Raw genomic sequence first — 16,930 nt, 5'->3', positions numbered from 1 at the left:
GTTGCCGTTATACTGACATTTTAATAAGAGATGGTAAGCCACCTGTGTAAATTATGCTTGTAGGTGTCATAGCCAAATCGAATGGCTGGCTAGAGGCAGAGAAAGGAAGAACTGAGCCAAGGTAGGAAGCTTCTTTGAGGCTTTATAGCCCAGGGGTCCAAGGCAGCTGGTGCTCTACATTGCTGTAGCAGGAAACACAATTCAGGGATCCGGGAGCTCCTGCCTGATAGGCTTGTCTCCTGGTGTTGGGAGCCAGGACAGGGTGATGCTCAAGTCTGGTACAATTTGACTTTTGGCATAATACCTTTTGGGCAGTGGTGATTCAGTGCTTGAAATTAAATGTCTTGGCTTAAAAATCAGTTTCCCTATGTGGTTCAGGAGATGAGAATTGTATTCTCACCTTGGCAGAGCTGTTTGTATTACAGGCGGGGCCTGTAATTAATCATATTCTCTCTCCTTTTGTCTCTAGGTAACAACTGCTTCCTTCAGTTGTTACCTAGGTAACAAAGGTGGAAGCTACTTAAAGCCTGAGATGAAAGACTTTTTATCTTCATGGTTGTTTTCTTTGATCAGATTGCTTTCCTCCTAATACCAGGAACTGCTGCTTTGCAGATTCACATCGTAGTCTATATATGCTTCTCTCTAGTATCAGGCATCATAGTGCCTATGCTAAATCTAGTTGTGATGGGTGTACTGAAGGAATAGGAATTGTGGTATGATGTGGTAGAATGAAGAAGCACTAGGAAATTTTAGAAAAAAAAAAAAAGTGGGACTTTGAAAGAAATTTAGCTTGGGTAAAGTACTATTTGGAGAACTTGGTTGATCAGAGAGCATATCAATCCTGAGTGGGACTGGGTCAACGTCAATAACAGATAAATCTCGAAAACATCAGATACATGAAGTACATTTATACAAAATTTAGAAACAGGCAAAACCCTTCTGTGGGGTTAGAAGTCAGGATATGGTTACCCTTGTGGAGGGGAACAGATAGTTATTGGGTATTTTGGTAGGTTGTTTTTGTTAACATTGAGCTGTATAGTTACAACCTGGTAGTTTTCTACATGCATGTTTTACTTCAATAAAAAGTTAGAAAAAGGAAAGAAGAACTTAATAGTAGTTCAGTTCTTCTTATATGGTAGTCCTGTCTAATTGCCCTTAATTAGGAACTGGATAAATAGGGGCTGGTTAAACTGTGTTATGTTCTTTTACCCCTGGGGATACAATATAGCTATTTTGAGAATGAATAATTCTACATGTACTGACATGAAGCCATTATTAAGTAAAGGAAGTTTCAAAACATATAACCCATTTTTATAAAAATAAACCATCATATACATACACTGGTATATACATAGAAAATATCTTGAAGGCATCAGGGAAATACAAATCAAAACCACAATGAGATACCACCTCATACCAGTCAGAATGGCTAAAATTAACAAGTCAGGAAACAACAGATGTCGGCGAGGATGTGGAGAAAGGGGAACCCTCCTACACTGTTGGTGGGAATGCAAGCTGGTGCAGCCACTCTGGGAAACAGTATGGAGGTTCCTCAAAAAGTTGAAAATAGAGCTCCCCTACTACCTTGCAATTGCACTACTGGGTATTTACCCCAAAGATACAAATGTAGTGATCCAAAGGGGCACCTGCACCCCAGTGTTTATAGCAGCGATGTCCACAATAGCCAAACTGTGGAAAGAACCTAGATGTCCATTGACAGATGAATGGATAAAGAAGATATGATACGTGTATGCATACACACATACAGTATGGAATATTACACAGCCTCAGAAAAATGAAATCTTGCCATTTGCAACAGTGTGGATGGAACTAGAGGGTATTGTGCTAAGCAAAATAAGTCAGTCAGAGAAAGACAGTTATCATATGATCTCACTAATATGTGGAATTTAAGAATAAAGCAGAGGGGGACGCCTGGGTGGCTCAGTTGGTTAAGCGGCTGCCTTCAGCTCGGGTCATGATCCCAGTGCCCTGGGATCGAGTCCCACATCAGGCTCCTTGCTTGGCAGGGAGCCTGCTTCTCCCTCTGCCTCTGCCTGCCACTCTGTCTGCCTGAGCTCGCTCGCTTGCTCTCTCTCTCTCTAACAAATAAATAAAATATTAAAAAAAAAAAAAAAGAATAAGGCAGAGGATCATAGGGAAAAAAATGAAAGAAGATGAAACCAGAGAGGGAGATAAACCGTAAGAGACTCTTAATCTCAGGAAACAGGTTGCTGGAGGGGAGGGGAGGGGATGGGGGAACGGGGTGACTGGGTGATGGACACTGGGGAGAGTATGTGTTGGGGTGAGTGCTATGTATTGTATAAGACTGGTGAATCATAGGCTCTACCCCTGAAACAAATAATACATTATATGTTAATAGTTAAAAAAATTTTAAATCTAAAAAAACAAAAACAAAATATCTTGAAGGACACACATTCAGTAATTAACAATGGTTAGCTTTGAGGATTGGTTTGTGGGTAATGTGACCAAGTGGGGAATGTTTAACTTTTATATAATGTTTTTATTGTGAAGATGGGTTATTCTTATGATCAAAACAAACTTAAAAAATAAATTCTAAATACTATTTTAAAGGCAAATGTATTGGGAGAATTATTGTTGCTATTCTAGTTAAATCTCCAACATGTGGTTAAAAGAAATAAAGGAGTTGTGGGAGTAATTAGAGCCCCCCATCCCCCCAGAAGATTTAATATAGTTCCACCTTATTCCACTGTAGATGATGAGGCAGATTTCTAATGACCTTGAGTAAACAAAATGAATGTAGGCATTTGATGTAAAGTATAACTAAATTGCCTCTCTGATTGTCATTTTAGTTGATCCAGAGTATCAGAAGGAAGCAGAACAAAGACATCGAGAATTGGCAGCTAAAGCTGGAGGATTTAATGACTTTGCAACTTTAGCTGTCATCTTTGAACAGTGCAAATCAAGGTATGTGGAATAGTTCTGTGTACTAGAAAGTTGTCAGTTTGAATTATCGCTCCAGTACGTATTTATTCTGTAACTTTAGACAATAAAATTCAGTGGGGGAACTACTGACTTCAAGGTATTTTTGTGAACATTAGTGAGATTTATCTATGCAAGATGACTGTTACTAAGTGGGCATTTATTATTTAGTATTAGTTCTCTTCTTTCTTCTCTCCCTAAACCTTTCCTGAAGATGACCTTATCGAATTTTGGTTCTGTAGAAGTAGCTTAGATGAGAAAATGACTTGATATATTTGTTAAAAAGAAGAAATTCATTTGTAAATTATTTTTTAATTCCCTCAGGGGCACCTACCTTAAGTTTTTTCAAATTCCTTGAAGTGCTTTCTCTGTAATTGGACAGGTCTCATAAAAGAACTGACTGTTGCTTATTTGTTTCTAGTTTTGTAATAGAAAATGAGAGTATTAGACTGTCTTTTCTTTTTTAAGGATTTTATTTATTTACTTGAGAAAGAGAGAGAGTGAGAGAGAAAGCATGAGAGGGAAGAGGGTCAGAGGGAGAAGCAGACTCCCTGCTGAGCAGAGAGCACGATGTGGGACTCCATCCCAGGACTCCAGGATCATGACCTGAGCCGAAGGCAGTCGCCCAACCAACTGAGCCACCCAGGCACCCTGTCTTTTTTTTTTTAAAGTAAACTCTGTGCCCCAACATGGGGCTTAATCCCATAACCCTGAGATCAGTAGTCACATGCTTTACTGAGTGAGGCAGCCAGGCGCCCCTGTTAGACTGTCTTTCACTTATAGAAGTTATTTCAGGAAACCAATATTTTTGTTTTGCAGTGGAGCTCCAGCTTCATGGTGCCAAAAACACTGGATTCACTGGAGATGCTTATTTTCTGCATTTCGTGTTGAAGCTCAACTTCGAGAACTAATCAGGAAGCTTAAACAGGTAATTACTACAATGATACTTTTCTTGAGTAGCATTTTGGCAAGATTCTCTGAGTACTGTCTTCCAAACTATGGAAATTATGAGGTGTTCTGATCTGTGGTTTGTAGGAATAGGCCCCATTCCTAAATGTGTGTGAGTACCAAGCACTGTTACCTCTTTATCCTTTCGGGAGGTTTTTTTTCCTGGTCTTTGGTAATTTCCTCACATTTATATGCTAACCAGTGCTCAGCTAAACACTTGTGGAGGCTCTTCTGCAAATCTCTGGAGTTCTGTCTCTGTCAAATTCTCTTCTCTCCTGAACTCTTGGCATCTTAGTCTTCCTGGACTCGTAGTTCTTTCTCTTTATGTTTTGTAAATTCTTAAAATTTTTTAAAGATTTTATTTATTTATTTGACAGAGAGAGAGATCACAAGCAGGGGGAGCGGCAGAGGGAGAGGGAGAAGCAGACTCCCCACTGAGCAGATCCCGGATGTAGGGCTTGATCCCAGGATCCTGAGATCATGACCTGAGCAGAAGACAGACGCATAGCCAACTGAGCCACCCAGATGCCCCAGCTCTGTCTCTTTAGCTCAGGGAGTTCTCCAGGTTCCACTTGGGTTTTTCCTTCCTTGAGCCTTCATCCAGAATCTCTTTCAAAGTTGACTGTAAGCTGGGGCAGTTGGGCTTACTTCATTTATTTCCTATACTTCATTTATTTCTGAGAGATCACTGTCCTTTATTGCTTGATAATTCATTGTTTTGAAAATCATTACTTCATGTATTTTGTACATTTTTGGTTGTTTCAAGGAGGAGAGTAAGTCTGATCCCTCTCTCTTCTTTAAGATTTTATTATTTATTTATTTATTGGAGAAGAGAGAGAGGGAACACGCGTGCAGTCGAGGGGAGGAGCAAAGGGAAAGGGACAAGCAGACTCTGAGCTGAGTATGGAGCCTGTCATGCAGCTTGATTCTACGACCCTTGATATCATGACCTGAGCTGAAATCATGAGTCAGATGCTTAAACGACTGAGACACCCAGGCGCCTCAAATCTGATCCCTCTTATTTCATATTGGCCAGAAACAGAAATCTCTAGAAATGTGTAGTTTTCAAAATAAAAGATTATTTCACATTGTTCTGTGATATTACCACTGTATATATATTATTTCTATAGCAAAGTGATTTCCCAAGAGAGACCTTTGAAGGCCCAAAACATGAAGTACTACGAAGATGTCTTTGTGCAGGCTATTTCAAAAATGTAGCTCGAAGGTAAGCAATATGAGCTTGAGAAATGGATAAGAAATACTACTGTATTTGATTGACTACAGTGTTGAACTATTTAATATTAAAGATTGATGATTTATTTAAGTTCTGTGATGATGATGACATCAATTGCAATGACTCCATAATTGTCACTTGTGGAGGGGGAGCTGCAGTGGCTCAGAGTGGGATATTGGAGCTCAAGTTCAGTAAGAGGGAGTTTGTAGGACAACTGTCTAAGGTGGGATATCAGCACCTTAGTTGAGTGACAAGAACTTTCTTGCAGAGCGGTGGCTCTGTGTGGAATATGAAAGACAAACATGTTGAGCATGGCATCTCTGATCAAGAATAGCTTGGTGTGGAGTGTCAGCGATTAAGCAGGTTGGAGGAGGCACTCATATGGGAGGTGTTTGGTGTTGAGTTTAGAGTCCGAGTGCAGTGAGGGAGGGCATCTTCTTAGGGAAAGTGGTAACAATGGTGATGATGAGAGACTCATTATATACAAAGGAATTGATCAAATAATGAAATAAATTTAGGAATGGTAAAGGTAGTATTAGAAATACTGAAAGGGAAAAAATGAGAATGAGCCCTGTGGTGTTGGATTGGAATTTCAGGTATCATTGTGAACTTACGGTTTTTAATATAATTAGATGGATGGATAGATTTGGGAATAAAAATAGTTGTTACTGTGTATATTTATAATATGTATTTGTAAGTGTGTAAATATTTATATACAAATATATCCTAGCTCTGAGATGGACTGGGAGCAATAACACCATAATAGCAATGAATATACTTAGTTCCTGGATCTTGACTTGAAACAACCATCTGCTGTATAAAGGACTTAGAGCTGTTTGGAGAAATAAGGGTGGGAAAGTACAAGATGAGCCCAGAACATCATATTTTGCCAGCAAACAAGAAGTGATCGATGAGGTTTGAGGCCATGTTAGAAGTACACTGGAGCTAGCTTGAATAGGCCCCAGCTGATCCAATAGAGGACATTCTAAGCATCAAAATAAATAATGATAGTAATGGATTATGTAGCCCATTAAATAAAATGTGAAATCATGGGTCTATAGTCATATAAATTAATAAATGAGTAAATTAAACGTTTAATGACAAATAGAATTAGTTGATCACCTCTCCACAAAAGTCTTATTAATTACAAAGGGAAAGGGGAAAAGTAACTTTTCATAGAGAAGCCTGGCAGATGCTACCCAAATGAAGCCATCAAAGTGAACACCATCAGTAATGAAACAAATTGAAATCATGTTCTTCCTGATAGGATATAATGAAAATACAGCTTCACTTCTGTGATGTTCTTGCCAAAGATGCATAACCTAAATCTAATCATCCTGAAACAAACAAACTCAAATTGAGGGGCACACTACAAAATTACTATTCAAAAAGCTGTGAAGATCATGAAGGTAGAAGACTGGGGGAGTATGCCAGATGAAGGAGACTAAGGGGACATGAAAAATAAAATTAATACCTGATTGTGAATTGAATTCTTTTGCTATAAAGGATATTATTAGGACATTTGGATAAAACTTTATTGGGGTCTGAGGATTAGATGTTAGTCATGTATCAGCATTAATTCCCTGGTTTTGGTGGTTGTATTATGTATTATGGTCATGTAGTAGAATATCCTTGATTATAGAAAATATACATTCAGATATTTGTGGATGATGGGGCATAAGGTTGGCAACTAACTCAAGTGGTTCAAGTAAAAATTTTTGTACTGTACAGTATATAAACAATTATAATGCAGTCTGATCTGAGTTATAATGGGAATGTTTATAAAGTATTATAGGAAATCATCTGTGGTGATGATTGAACTACTGCTAATATTTTGACAAGTTTTTGGAATAACATTTATATAAGGAAGTATAAAAAAGGATAGGAATATTTTAAAAAAGATTTTATTTATTTGAGAGAAAAAAAGAGCATGGGGGTGGGGTGTGGGAAGAGGTAAGGGGAGAGAGAGAGGCAGGCTCCTTAATGAGCAGGGAGCCCAACACGGGGCTCAATCCCAGGACCCTGAGATCATGACCTGAGCTGAAGTCAGATGCTTAACCTACTGAGCCACCCAGGTGCCCCAGATGGTGCCTGGATGGCTCAGTCGGTGAGTTTGAATTGAATTTGAAGTTAAGAACGTGAATTAGAGAAATGTTAGATGCAATGTTCTAATTATCAGATTTTAGAATAATGAAAATTATCCCTTTAAAAAGAGTTGTAGCATACTATAAAGAACACTGTATTTAAGTCAGAAGACCTATGTTTGGGACTTGCTTCCACCATACATTAACTCTGTGATCTTTAGAAGGCTAGTTGGTTTATTTGAATCTCAGTTTTGATTTCTTAATAAAAGTGACTTGCTCACAGAACTCACAGGTTGTTTTGAGACTATTTATCCAAATCATTTTGGAAACTTTAAAGCACAAATATAATATTACTGTTAATATTGCTACTTATTAACCAGAAATTAACCAGTACTTAACTGAAATGACTGTTTAGGTTGTATGTAATGAGAAGTTGTATCATTATTTAAGAGGATTTGGTAGAAAAGTTATAGTGACACTTGAAAAAGTTTAAACTTATGCTTGTAACACTCTGGTGAAACATATTATAATTGTTTATTGTTAGATTTGGTGCTCTACTTATTTCATTGTTTTCTGTTCTTGTCTTTATCCTTTGGGGTTTTTTTTTGTTGTTATTGTTGTTTAGATCTGTTGGGAGAACATTTTGCACAATGGATGGGCGTGGAAGCCCAGTTCACATTCATCCTTCCTCAGCAGTAAGTGCCTTATTATTATTAAAGGGTCCTATTTTTAATAAAGGAAAGAAATTTGTAAAGATGTAGGATTAAGTCATGCATAAATGTCTTCTACTTTTCACTTTGAGGTTAAATTTAGCATATATCTTTATTACATAAAGCTGTAAAGGTACTGGTTGGCCCATGCCCTCTGTTTGATTGGAGAATATAGGAATTAATTCAGAAGAGTTTGAGCTGTTAGTATGTGGCTGGTCAGATGTGGAATAAGACAAGTTACTTAGTTATCATCCTTAAATGAATTCTTTTGTATAGCTTCATGAACAAGAAACCAAACTTGAATGGATCATTTTTCATGAGGTATTAGTTACCACCAAAGTCTACGCAAGAATTGTGTGTCCAATCCGTTATGAATGGGTGAGAGACTTGTTACCCAAGTTGCATGAATTTAATGCACATGATTTGAGCAGTGTGGCCCGACGTGAAGTGAGAGAAGATGCAAGAAGGAGATGGACAAATAAGGAAAACGTAAAGCATCTAAAGGGTGAGTCAGCCACTTGTTCTAGTGATATAAGTCCAAGGAGCATAAATGTCCAAATTCTCATATAATTATAGAAATACTATTACAGAGCATAGATTCTGGCTCTGTCTCTTTAGAAAGCAAAGAGTTGTCATGAGACTCAGACTTTGTTACTTTGACTTCCTTCTTTCCTTTCAGTTAATCATGTTTTCCTTAACCCCTCTGTCCAACAACATTATTAGCAACAGTATCTGTTGAGCTTTTACCATGTGCTAACAACTGGCATTACCCTGTTGAGTTTTCACAATAACCCTATGAGGTAAGTACATATCCCAACTTTATAGATGAGGAAATACTTAGCAGTTACAATAATTTGCTGAAAATCCTGTAGCTAATGATTAGTGAGTCTGGATTTTGAATCCAAGGAAACTGACTTGATGGCCTATACTCTTTTTTTTTTTTTTTCCTTAAGATTATTTATTTATTTGAGAGAGAGAACACAAACAGCGGGAGTGGCAGAGGCAGAGGAAGAAGCAGGCTCCCTGGTCAGCAGGGAGCCCAATGCAGGACTCGATCCCAGGACCCCAGGATCATGACCTGAGCCATAGGCAGATGCTCACCGACTGAGCCATCCAGGCACCCATTGGTGGCTTATACTCTTAATCATAATAACCATACTGCTTCTCAGTACTCCTTTGCTATTTTTATTGTTTATAAAATTTTGTGAACTGTGGGCGCGTGGGTGGCTCAGTCGTTAAGCATCTGCCCTTGGCTTAGGTCATGATCCCAGAGTCCTGGGATCAAGCCCAGCATTGAGTTCCCTGCTCAGTGGGAAGCCTTCTTCTCACTCTCCCACTCCCCCTGTTTGTGGTCCCTCTCTCACTGTCTCTCTTACTTCATCAAATAAGTAAATAAAATCTTTAAAAAAATTAATTTTTGTGAACTATTACCTCAGAACATCTTTTTTTTCCTAGGGGATTTTCTGTGAAATCTTAGGTCCCATTTGGGAGGTATAAACAGTTATACTGAACTAGGACAGAATTAATTTTAATTAATTTAATTAAGCTAGGACAGCTTAATTTTCATCTCACAAATACAAAAAGCCTTTCAGTAAAGCTTTCTGGGACTGATTTTTTAATAAAATCTTATTTATTTATTTATTTATTTATTTATTTTATTTGGGTGGGGCGCATGGTGGGAAGAGGAGGCGGGCATAAGGAGAGAGAGAATCTCAAGCCGACTCCATGCTAATCTAGGGCTTGATCTCTCAACCCTGAGATCATGACCTGAGCCAAAATCAAGAGTCAGGCACTTAACCCACTGAGCTTCCCAGGTGCCCCTACGATTTTATAATAAAGGTCAATTTAGGGTAGAAGGACCAATGCCTTTTAAAAAACAGATCTGTTGAAATCAGTGGTTGTCAGGAACTGGGAGTGAGAACAGAGGTTGACTACAAAGGGATAGGAGGGAATTTGGGGGGTTGAGGATTCTGTCTCTTGATTTTGGTCACAAACTGACTATAATGTACTTGAGAAAATTTGTAGAACTGTACACTAAAAAGGGTATATTTTACTGTTGATAAATTATACATTAATTTTTTAAATGAAAAAAAGAAAATATATAAACTATGTAGCCACATACCAAAAAATTAAGATATATAAAAGATAGGAAAATGTAAATATAGATATCTCCCAACACATTTTCATCAGCATTACCATTCCCCCCACAATATATATTGTCATGAAGACCTAACAATATACAACTGGCCAGAAAAAATGAGGGTCATGTCCTCTGCATTTAGTAACATTTATTCATGCCCTCAGCTGGAATTAGGTCTAGTTCCAAGAACCCATGTTAATTCTCATTACCAATGCAAAAACTTGAGTCTAAGGCAGTGAGGCTCAGTTGGTTAAAGCATGGAACTCTTGATTTCGGCTCAGGTGATGATCTCAGGGTTGTAAGAGCAAGCCCCAAGGTTGTAAGATGAAGGCCCGCATTGACTCCACAATGAGCCTGGAGCCTGCTTGGGATTCTCTCTTCCTCTTCTGACGCTGATTGAGAGCAAATTATATTATCCTTTTTTAACATCATGAGAAATAGAGTGGTAAGAAATTTTGCCCAAGATCTGGAAGAGTCTTCAGAAATGTAGTGTTTTGTTGCAGTGTATAACTGTACTACATGTTTGAATTAGGGTCAGTTATTCTAACATTCAGGCCTTCATACTTGCATTTCCTTCTCTCTTCCCCTTCCCTCTCTTTCTTTCTTATTTTTTAACCATAGACTACTTGTTTCTTTTGAAAGGACAAACTTTAATTTCCCTTTTTTCCCCCGTGTAACATTGAAAAATCAGGGCTTCTCCTTCTCTTAACATTTCTTGTATTGAGTTTTACAATTAAAGTTTTACTGGACTAATTTGTAACATTTTCAGATGGAATCTCAAAAGAAGTCCTAAAGAAAATGCAAAGAAGAAATGATGATAAATCCATATCAGATGCACGTGCTCGTTTCCTTGAGCGAAAGCAGCAGAGGTCCCAGGATCACAGTGACACACGGAAGGAAACAGGCTAAGCAGTTAACCCTGCAATTCAGGAAGTAGGAAAAGCAGCCAGGAAATGTGCTTCTACTTTGCCATTTATATCAGACAGCAGTACCAAGAGGAAGTGGTCAGTAGCTGTTATTAGCATACAAGCTAAAAGCAAATCAAAGTTCATCAGTACCAATAAATGGAATTTTCAAAGAAAAGATTGAGTTGCCATTGTCATAGGCAATAATATATGAAACCAATGAAAGACAATACATGTGATATTTTCCTCACTTCAATTTTGCTGGCCTTAACTGGTATCAAATGCTGTCATTGAGATATTTTCAAAGAACATTGAATTGTATTTAATCAGCGTGTATTCCATTTGCATTTGAAGCATTAAAAATTATTTTCCTTAAATCTCTTTAAGGCCTTCTTGTTGCTATTAGAATAGTATTATTTCAGGTTATCAGGTATATGACCAATTCCTTCAGAAGGCTGAATATAAGAGGTTTTTACTCAGCAATACTTAGATGTCTAACTGTTTAATTGCTACAGAGCTTTATAGATATTTAGAGAAAAGATTTAATCAATTAGTAAGTAAGAAAATTGCCTATGGCAAGTTTCTTTGTTGAATTAATATTAATCCTTAAATTGATTTTTCTGGGATTATACAAATTCCTTTTTATATAAAAATATATTGTTTAAAACAGTAGCTATAGCCATTAACCAAAGGACAGATGATATATGTGTTTTTTTTTTTTTTTTTAAGCTGTCCCTACATACTTGTATCAGTACCACATATGTAGGTGTGACAGTGTTTCAAATAGCCCCTCCACCTGGCCTGCTCTCTTGCCTCCAGCTGCTTGGGTAGGACCCTTTAAACATCTGTTACACTGATATTGAGATAGGAGTTTTTCAAAGCAGCCAACACTACATCACCAGTGTTTCAGATTGGAACCTTGAGGCTAGTTAGTATCACACTCAGGCCACACTCAGCACTTGCCCACTCTGTTGTTTACTGCCTTGTATTCTAGTTATTTGTGTATTTGTCTGTCTCCCCCCACTAGATTATACGCTCCTTGTGGGCAGGGACTATGTCTTTCTCATCTTTGTATCTTTCATGGCACCTAGCACAGTGCTTTGCACATAGTAGTCACTCAACGTTTGTTAAATAAAGTTATTAGTGTCATTAAAATTCAAAAGGTAGTATAATGTGTGTTTTTAGATATTTTTTGTAAGAATTCAGAATCTAAAATTTTCATAGGTAACTAACTCTTTTACAGTTATTTCCTTTGGTGTCTAAACAGTTTCCCATTCAGTATTAGAAACTTGAGCCTTTATTGAAAATCACTTAAGGACCCAAATCTGTATGTTTGTTCTTAAAGTAAGGTGAGTGATGATGGTTCCTCTAACATTCCCAGCATTGTTGCTTTGTCCGTTGTAATCTTCAGTGTTCTCGACACTATTTCAGCACATTCATTTTACTAGGTTCTCTTCTCAAGTGTGTGTATCAGTATATTTCCTTAGATGTGGAAGGGGTGTATGTGGATTCTTAGAATAAATGCTCTTTCATTTCAGTAAATATTAACCACACATTCTATATCTGTACTCCATAATCACATTGCATCAGTTGTCCCAGTAATGTCCTTTCCTTTATAGTGTTTTCCCCCAGTTCAGGATCCAGTCAAGAATCATGTTCTGTATTTAATCTCTTTTGGTCTGGAAAATGTCCTTAGTGTTTCTTGGTCTTGCACATTTAACATTTTTGACAGGCTAAATAACAATAATAATAATATTTATTACATTTATTATTATTATTATTTTTAGAGAGGGGGAGGGAGACAGAATCTTAAGCAGCGCAGAGCTTGATCTCACGATCCTGAGATCATGACCTGAGCCAAAATCAAGAGTCAGATGTTCGACTGAGCCACCCAGGTGCCCCCAGCCTAAGTTATTTTATAGAATGTCTTCAGTTTGGATTTCTCTAATGTTTATTCACAGTTGGAACACATAATGGGAGTTCCGTGACTGGAAAACTGTGTAAGTAATACCAATGTCTTTCCTAAGGCATCAAATCTGGAGATATATAGCATTTGTCCCCCATTGGGACATTAATTTTGATTACTTGGTTAGGGTATTTTGATTTCTTCAGTGTAGTTACTCTTATTATTAAGAAGTAATTTTGGGGGCACCTGGGTGGCTGAGTGGGTTAAAGCCTCTGCCTTTGGCTCAGGTCATGATCCCAGAGTCCTGGGATCGATCCCCGGATCGGGCTCTCTGCTTAGCAGGGAGCCTCCTTATCCCTCTCTCTCTGCCTTGCTCTGCCTACTTGGGATCTCTCTCTCCATCAAATAAATAAATCAAATCTTAAAAAAAAAAAAAAAAGAAGTAATTTTGGGGAGAGATATGTTGAGATTATGTTAAATAGCCTATTCCTCATAAGTTACTACCCTCTGGATTTATCATCAAACGATGATTCTTGCCAAATCAGTTTTGTTTTTTTTTTTTTTTTTTAAGATTTTGCTTATTCATTTGAGACAGAGAGATACAGAGAGAGCATGACCAGGGGGAGAGGCAGAAGCAGACTCCCCACTGAACAGGGAGCTCAGTGGGGCTCAATCCTAGGACCTGGAGATCATGACCTGAGCTGAAGGCAGAGGCTTAACCATTTGAGCCACCCAGGCACCCTTTGCCAAATCAGTTTATTCTTATGGTCGCAAAATGGTGATTTTTTCTTTCCCTAATTCTTTCCTATATTTATTTGTTGGCATTATAAGAAAGAGTTTTCTTTAAAGAAGAATTTCCAGGGAACAGATGCATGCTAGGAGTAGCATTGATCAAGACAGAGCATTAGAAAGCCCAATTTGAGAAGAGTGGCAAACAATCCAGTTTATTTGGTGCATAGAGTACATGTAGGATAGTAATAGGTTAAAAATGTTGGTTGAGAACATATTATACAAGGCTTTAAAAGCCAAACTATGGAATTTGGACTTATTTTGTACTATAGGAATGTATTAAAGGAGAATGACATTGTTAAAGCTTTATGGTAATTGTGACAGTAGTTCCTACAAAAATAGTTGATTTCCACTGAGAGAGGCTGTCCATAGGATGAGAGGAATGCTAGGTCTAATTAAGAAGGTGGAAGGAGCCTTGGAATGGTAGTGGTAATGGACAAATTTGTTCTTTAAAGAATAAGGATTCACCTTCAAATTACTAAATGAAACAAAACAAAAACAAATGAAGACAAATGTTATCATAGAAAAATGGCCAAGGGACATGTTTTCTCACAAAAGAGGAAACGTGAATGGTAAGACAAGGGTACTGTATCTTACTAGTAACTAGGGAAATCCAGTTTATTTATTTATTTTTAAAGATTTTATTTATCTGTTTGACAGAGTGAGAGATCACAAGTAGACAGGGAGGCAGAGAGAGAGCGGGAAGCAGGCTCTCCGCTGAGCAGAGAACCGGACTCGGGGCTCGATCCCAGGACCCTGAGATCATGACCTGAGCCGAAGGCAGAGGCTTTAACCCACAGAGCCACCCAGGTGCCCCAGGAAATCCAGTTTAAAACTGAGGTGCCATTCTTTTTCATCAGATTGGCAATAGCCAATATGCCTGAAAAGTGTTGGCATAGAATGAATTGCTCTTATATTAGAGAACATTTTGGCAATAGCTAGTAAAGTTGAAGATGTGCATAATCTATGACCCAGCAAGCCCACCTTTAGATTAATATCCTAGGAACTCTTTGGGATTATATAAAATACTCTGTTCCTCATAAGGTTTGACTCACATAGATTTAGCATAATTTAATGATTGATGTTAAGCACATAAAAAAGTTAAATATGGCATTCATTAAAATGTTCTACTCCATTTCTAATAGCAAATAAATTGAGAACAGTATGTATGTATCAATGGGGAAATGGCTGAATAATTGTGATATGTTCTTATGGTCAAATTCTATATACACCAGTGAAAGTGATTTTTGAGACTCCTGATGCCTCCTCAAACTGCTTTGCAGAACAGATGAACCAGTTTGCACTCCCAACAGCAATGTCATAAAGGGCCTTAGTATAGCCTCAAAAAAATTTTTCTAATTATAGACCAAAAAGGTGCTTTATTATTATGTTAATTTACATATTTAGATATTCAGCTATTTTTCCTTATGTTCAAACTGTCTACAAGAAATAACTGATTTGAATTTGACATGGCCAGATAGTAAATATTTTAGGCTTTCAGGCCATACAGTCAGTCTTGAAACTACTCTGCTGTTGTAGTATAAAAAGCAGCCATAGGTAGTACATAAAAAAAAAAAAAAGGGTAGAGCTGTGTTTCAATAAAACTTTAGTTATGGACAATGAAATTTAAATTTCATGTAATTTTCCTATCAGGAAACATTCTTTTGACTTCACTTCTTTACCACTTGCACTTTAATCCAGGAAAGTGACTTTTCATATACCCATTCTAATTCAGATTATTTCATTTGTAAGAAAAGATCTTTATTTCATAAAAATATCTGAGATTTTTCTGGCTTTTATTTTTCTTTATAGTAGATAGGATTGAGCATAATGTTAGGCATCAATAAATTTAAATTATAATCTCTATTCTCCCCAGAATTTTCAAAGCAATCTATATTACTTGTTAGCTGTTCCTTTAACCTTAAAATATGAATAATACAAAATTCTCTTGTGAAACTATTAAAGATTTTCAACTCTTTTTTTTTAAGATCGATTTATTTATTTTAGAGAGAGTATGAGTGGCAGGAGGGACAAAGAGAGAGAATCTTCAAGCAGACTCCCCACTGAGTGAGGAGCCTAATGCAAGGCTTGATCTCATGACCCTTGAGATCACCACTTGAGCCAAAACCAAGAGTCAGATGCTTAACTGACTGAGCCACCCAGGTGCCTTTTTTTTTTTTTTAAAGTATGTTGTCCAGATAAAATCTACATGTTTCTTTAACTAATAGTACTTGGTGTTCAGCTAATACATAGGAAATGAGATGGGTTAATCCCAAATACAGCATAGCACCCAGTTTGGTGCCTTTTGTGTATGATAGATATTTATAAATAATTGTTGTGCTAGCTCCAGGTATGATTATTGACAACATAAATTGGCCCAGGCTTTGAATTAAATAGGCAGTACACTCAATAAATGTCATACTAGCTTAAGAAGTAGGATAAATAGATTTTAAGCTGAGTTTTTAAGGCAGAGTAGGACTTGGACTAGATTAAAAAGGAGACAATTTGTGTGATTGGGAGAGGGACCAGAGTTAAGCATGGAAAGAATATTAGTGTCACCTTGAGAGGGGCTTTTTTGAAATATTTTTCAGTTTCCAGTATGTAACTTGGGCTAACACCAAGTAGGTCAAATGAATAATTTGAGTGCCACTCATTCTTACAGAAAAATGTGAAAGTTGGCTTGGACTTGGGTTATCCTTTTACAACATGTAGTACTTAGAGACTGCTATTGTGTGCCTGTCTGCTACTCTACTTAGTTACCTTTCAAGAGATGGAATTTTTAAACCCTCCTCAGTAATGGGTATAATCTCATCTCTAAATCTGATTTGATGGTTTAGCTAGATAGCCCAAAAATGTAGAGATGGTAAAAGGTTGTCTGTATCAGGTTACTTTTTATTTTCACCCTAAAGAGAACTTTTCATGCCTCTTGGTGCTAACAGGGCTGGCTCTGAAAAGAAAAAGAAATTTAAATCAATAAATGAGGTAGGCTTATATGAGTGCTACATATTTTTCTTTACTGGAATGTATGGAATGAATAGTTGTGTAGTTGTATACTGTACAACATTATAAACTCACAGTTATTTGGAATAAAAGCAACCAGGAAAAGGAAATAACCAGGTTTTTGGATCATTTTACATAATCCACTTTTATCAGTCGTGACATGTTAAGTGGTAAGTCATTTCTTAAAAAGTGATTTGTAGGGGTGCCTGGGGGACTCAGTCGTTAAGCACCTGCCTTCAGCTCAGGTCATGAT

The 16,930-nt window shown here is 37.3% G+C and overlaps 1 protein-coding gene across 2 annotated transcripts in view; it reads left to right on the top strand.

The window, feature by feature from the left end:
- DHX40 (DEAH-box helicase 40) overlaps nucleotides 1–12,137 on the top strand; it is a 45,856-nt gene extending 33,719 nt beyond the window's left edge. For both annotated transcript variants that reach the window (XM_032871912.1, XM_032871911.1), the window contains 6 exons: nucleotides 2,832–2,946; nucleotides 3,781–3,889; nucleotides 5,040–5,134; nucleotides 7,853–7,922; nucleotides 8,214–8,442; nucleotides 10,847–12,137. In XM_032871912.1, the coding sequence (XP_032727803.1) occupies nucleotides 2,832–2,946; nucleotides 3,781–3,889; nucleotides 5,040–5,134; nucleotides 7,853–7,922; nucleotides 8,214–8,442; nucleotides 10,847–10,986 (758 nt within the window). In that variant the 3' untranslated portion in view covers nucleotides 10,987–12,137. The remainder of the gene's footprint in view (nucleotides 1–2,831; nucleotides 2,947–3,780; nucleotides 3,890–5,039; nucleotides 5,135–7,852; nucleotides 7,923–8,213; nucleotides 8,443–10,846) is intronic.
- The last annotated feature ends 4,793 nt before the right edge of the window (nucleotides 12,138–16,930 follow it).

The sequence above is a fragment of the Lontra canadensis genome, unplaced genomic scaffold, assembly GCF_010015895.1.
Source record: "Lontra canadensis isolate GAN:19392208 unplaced genomic scaffold, GSC_riverotter_1.0 scaffold43, whole genome shotgun sequence".
Classification (NCBI taxonomy): Eukaryota; Metazoa; Chordata; class Mammalia; order Carnivora; family Mustelidae; genus Lontra; species Lontra canadensis.
The sequence above is the reverse complement of the archived record's forward strand: the minus strand, read 5'-3'. Positions and strand labels throughout refer to the sequence as shown.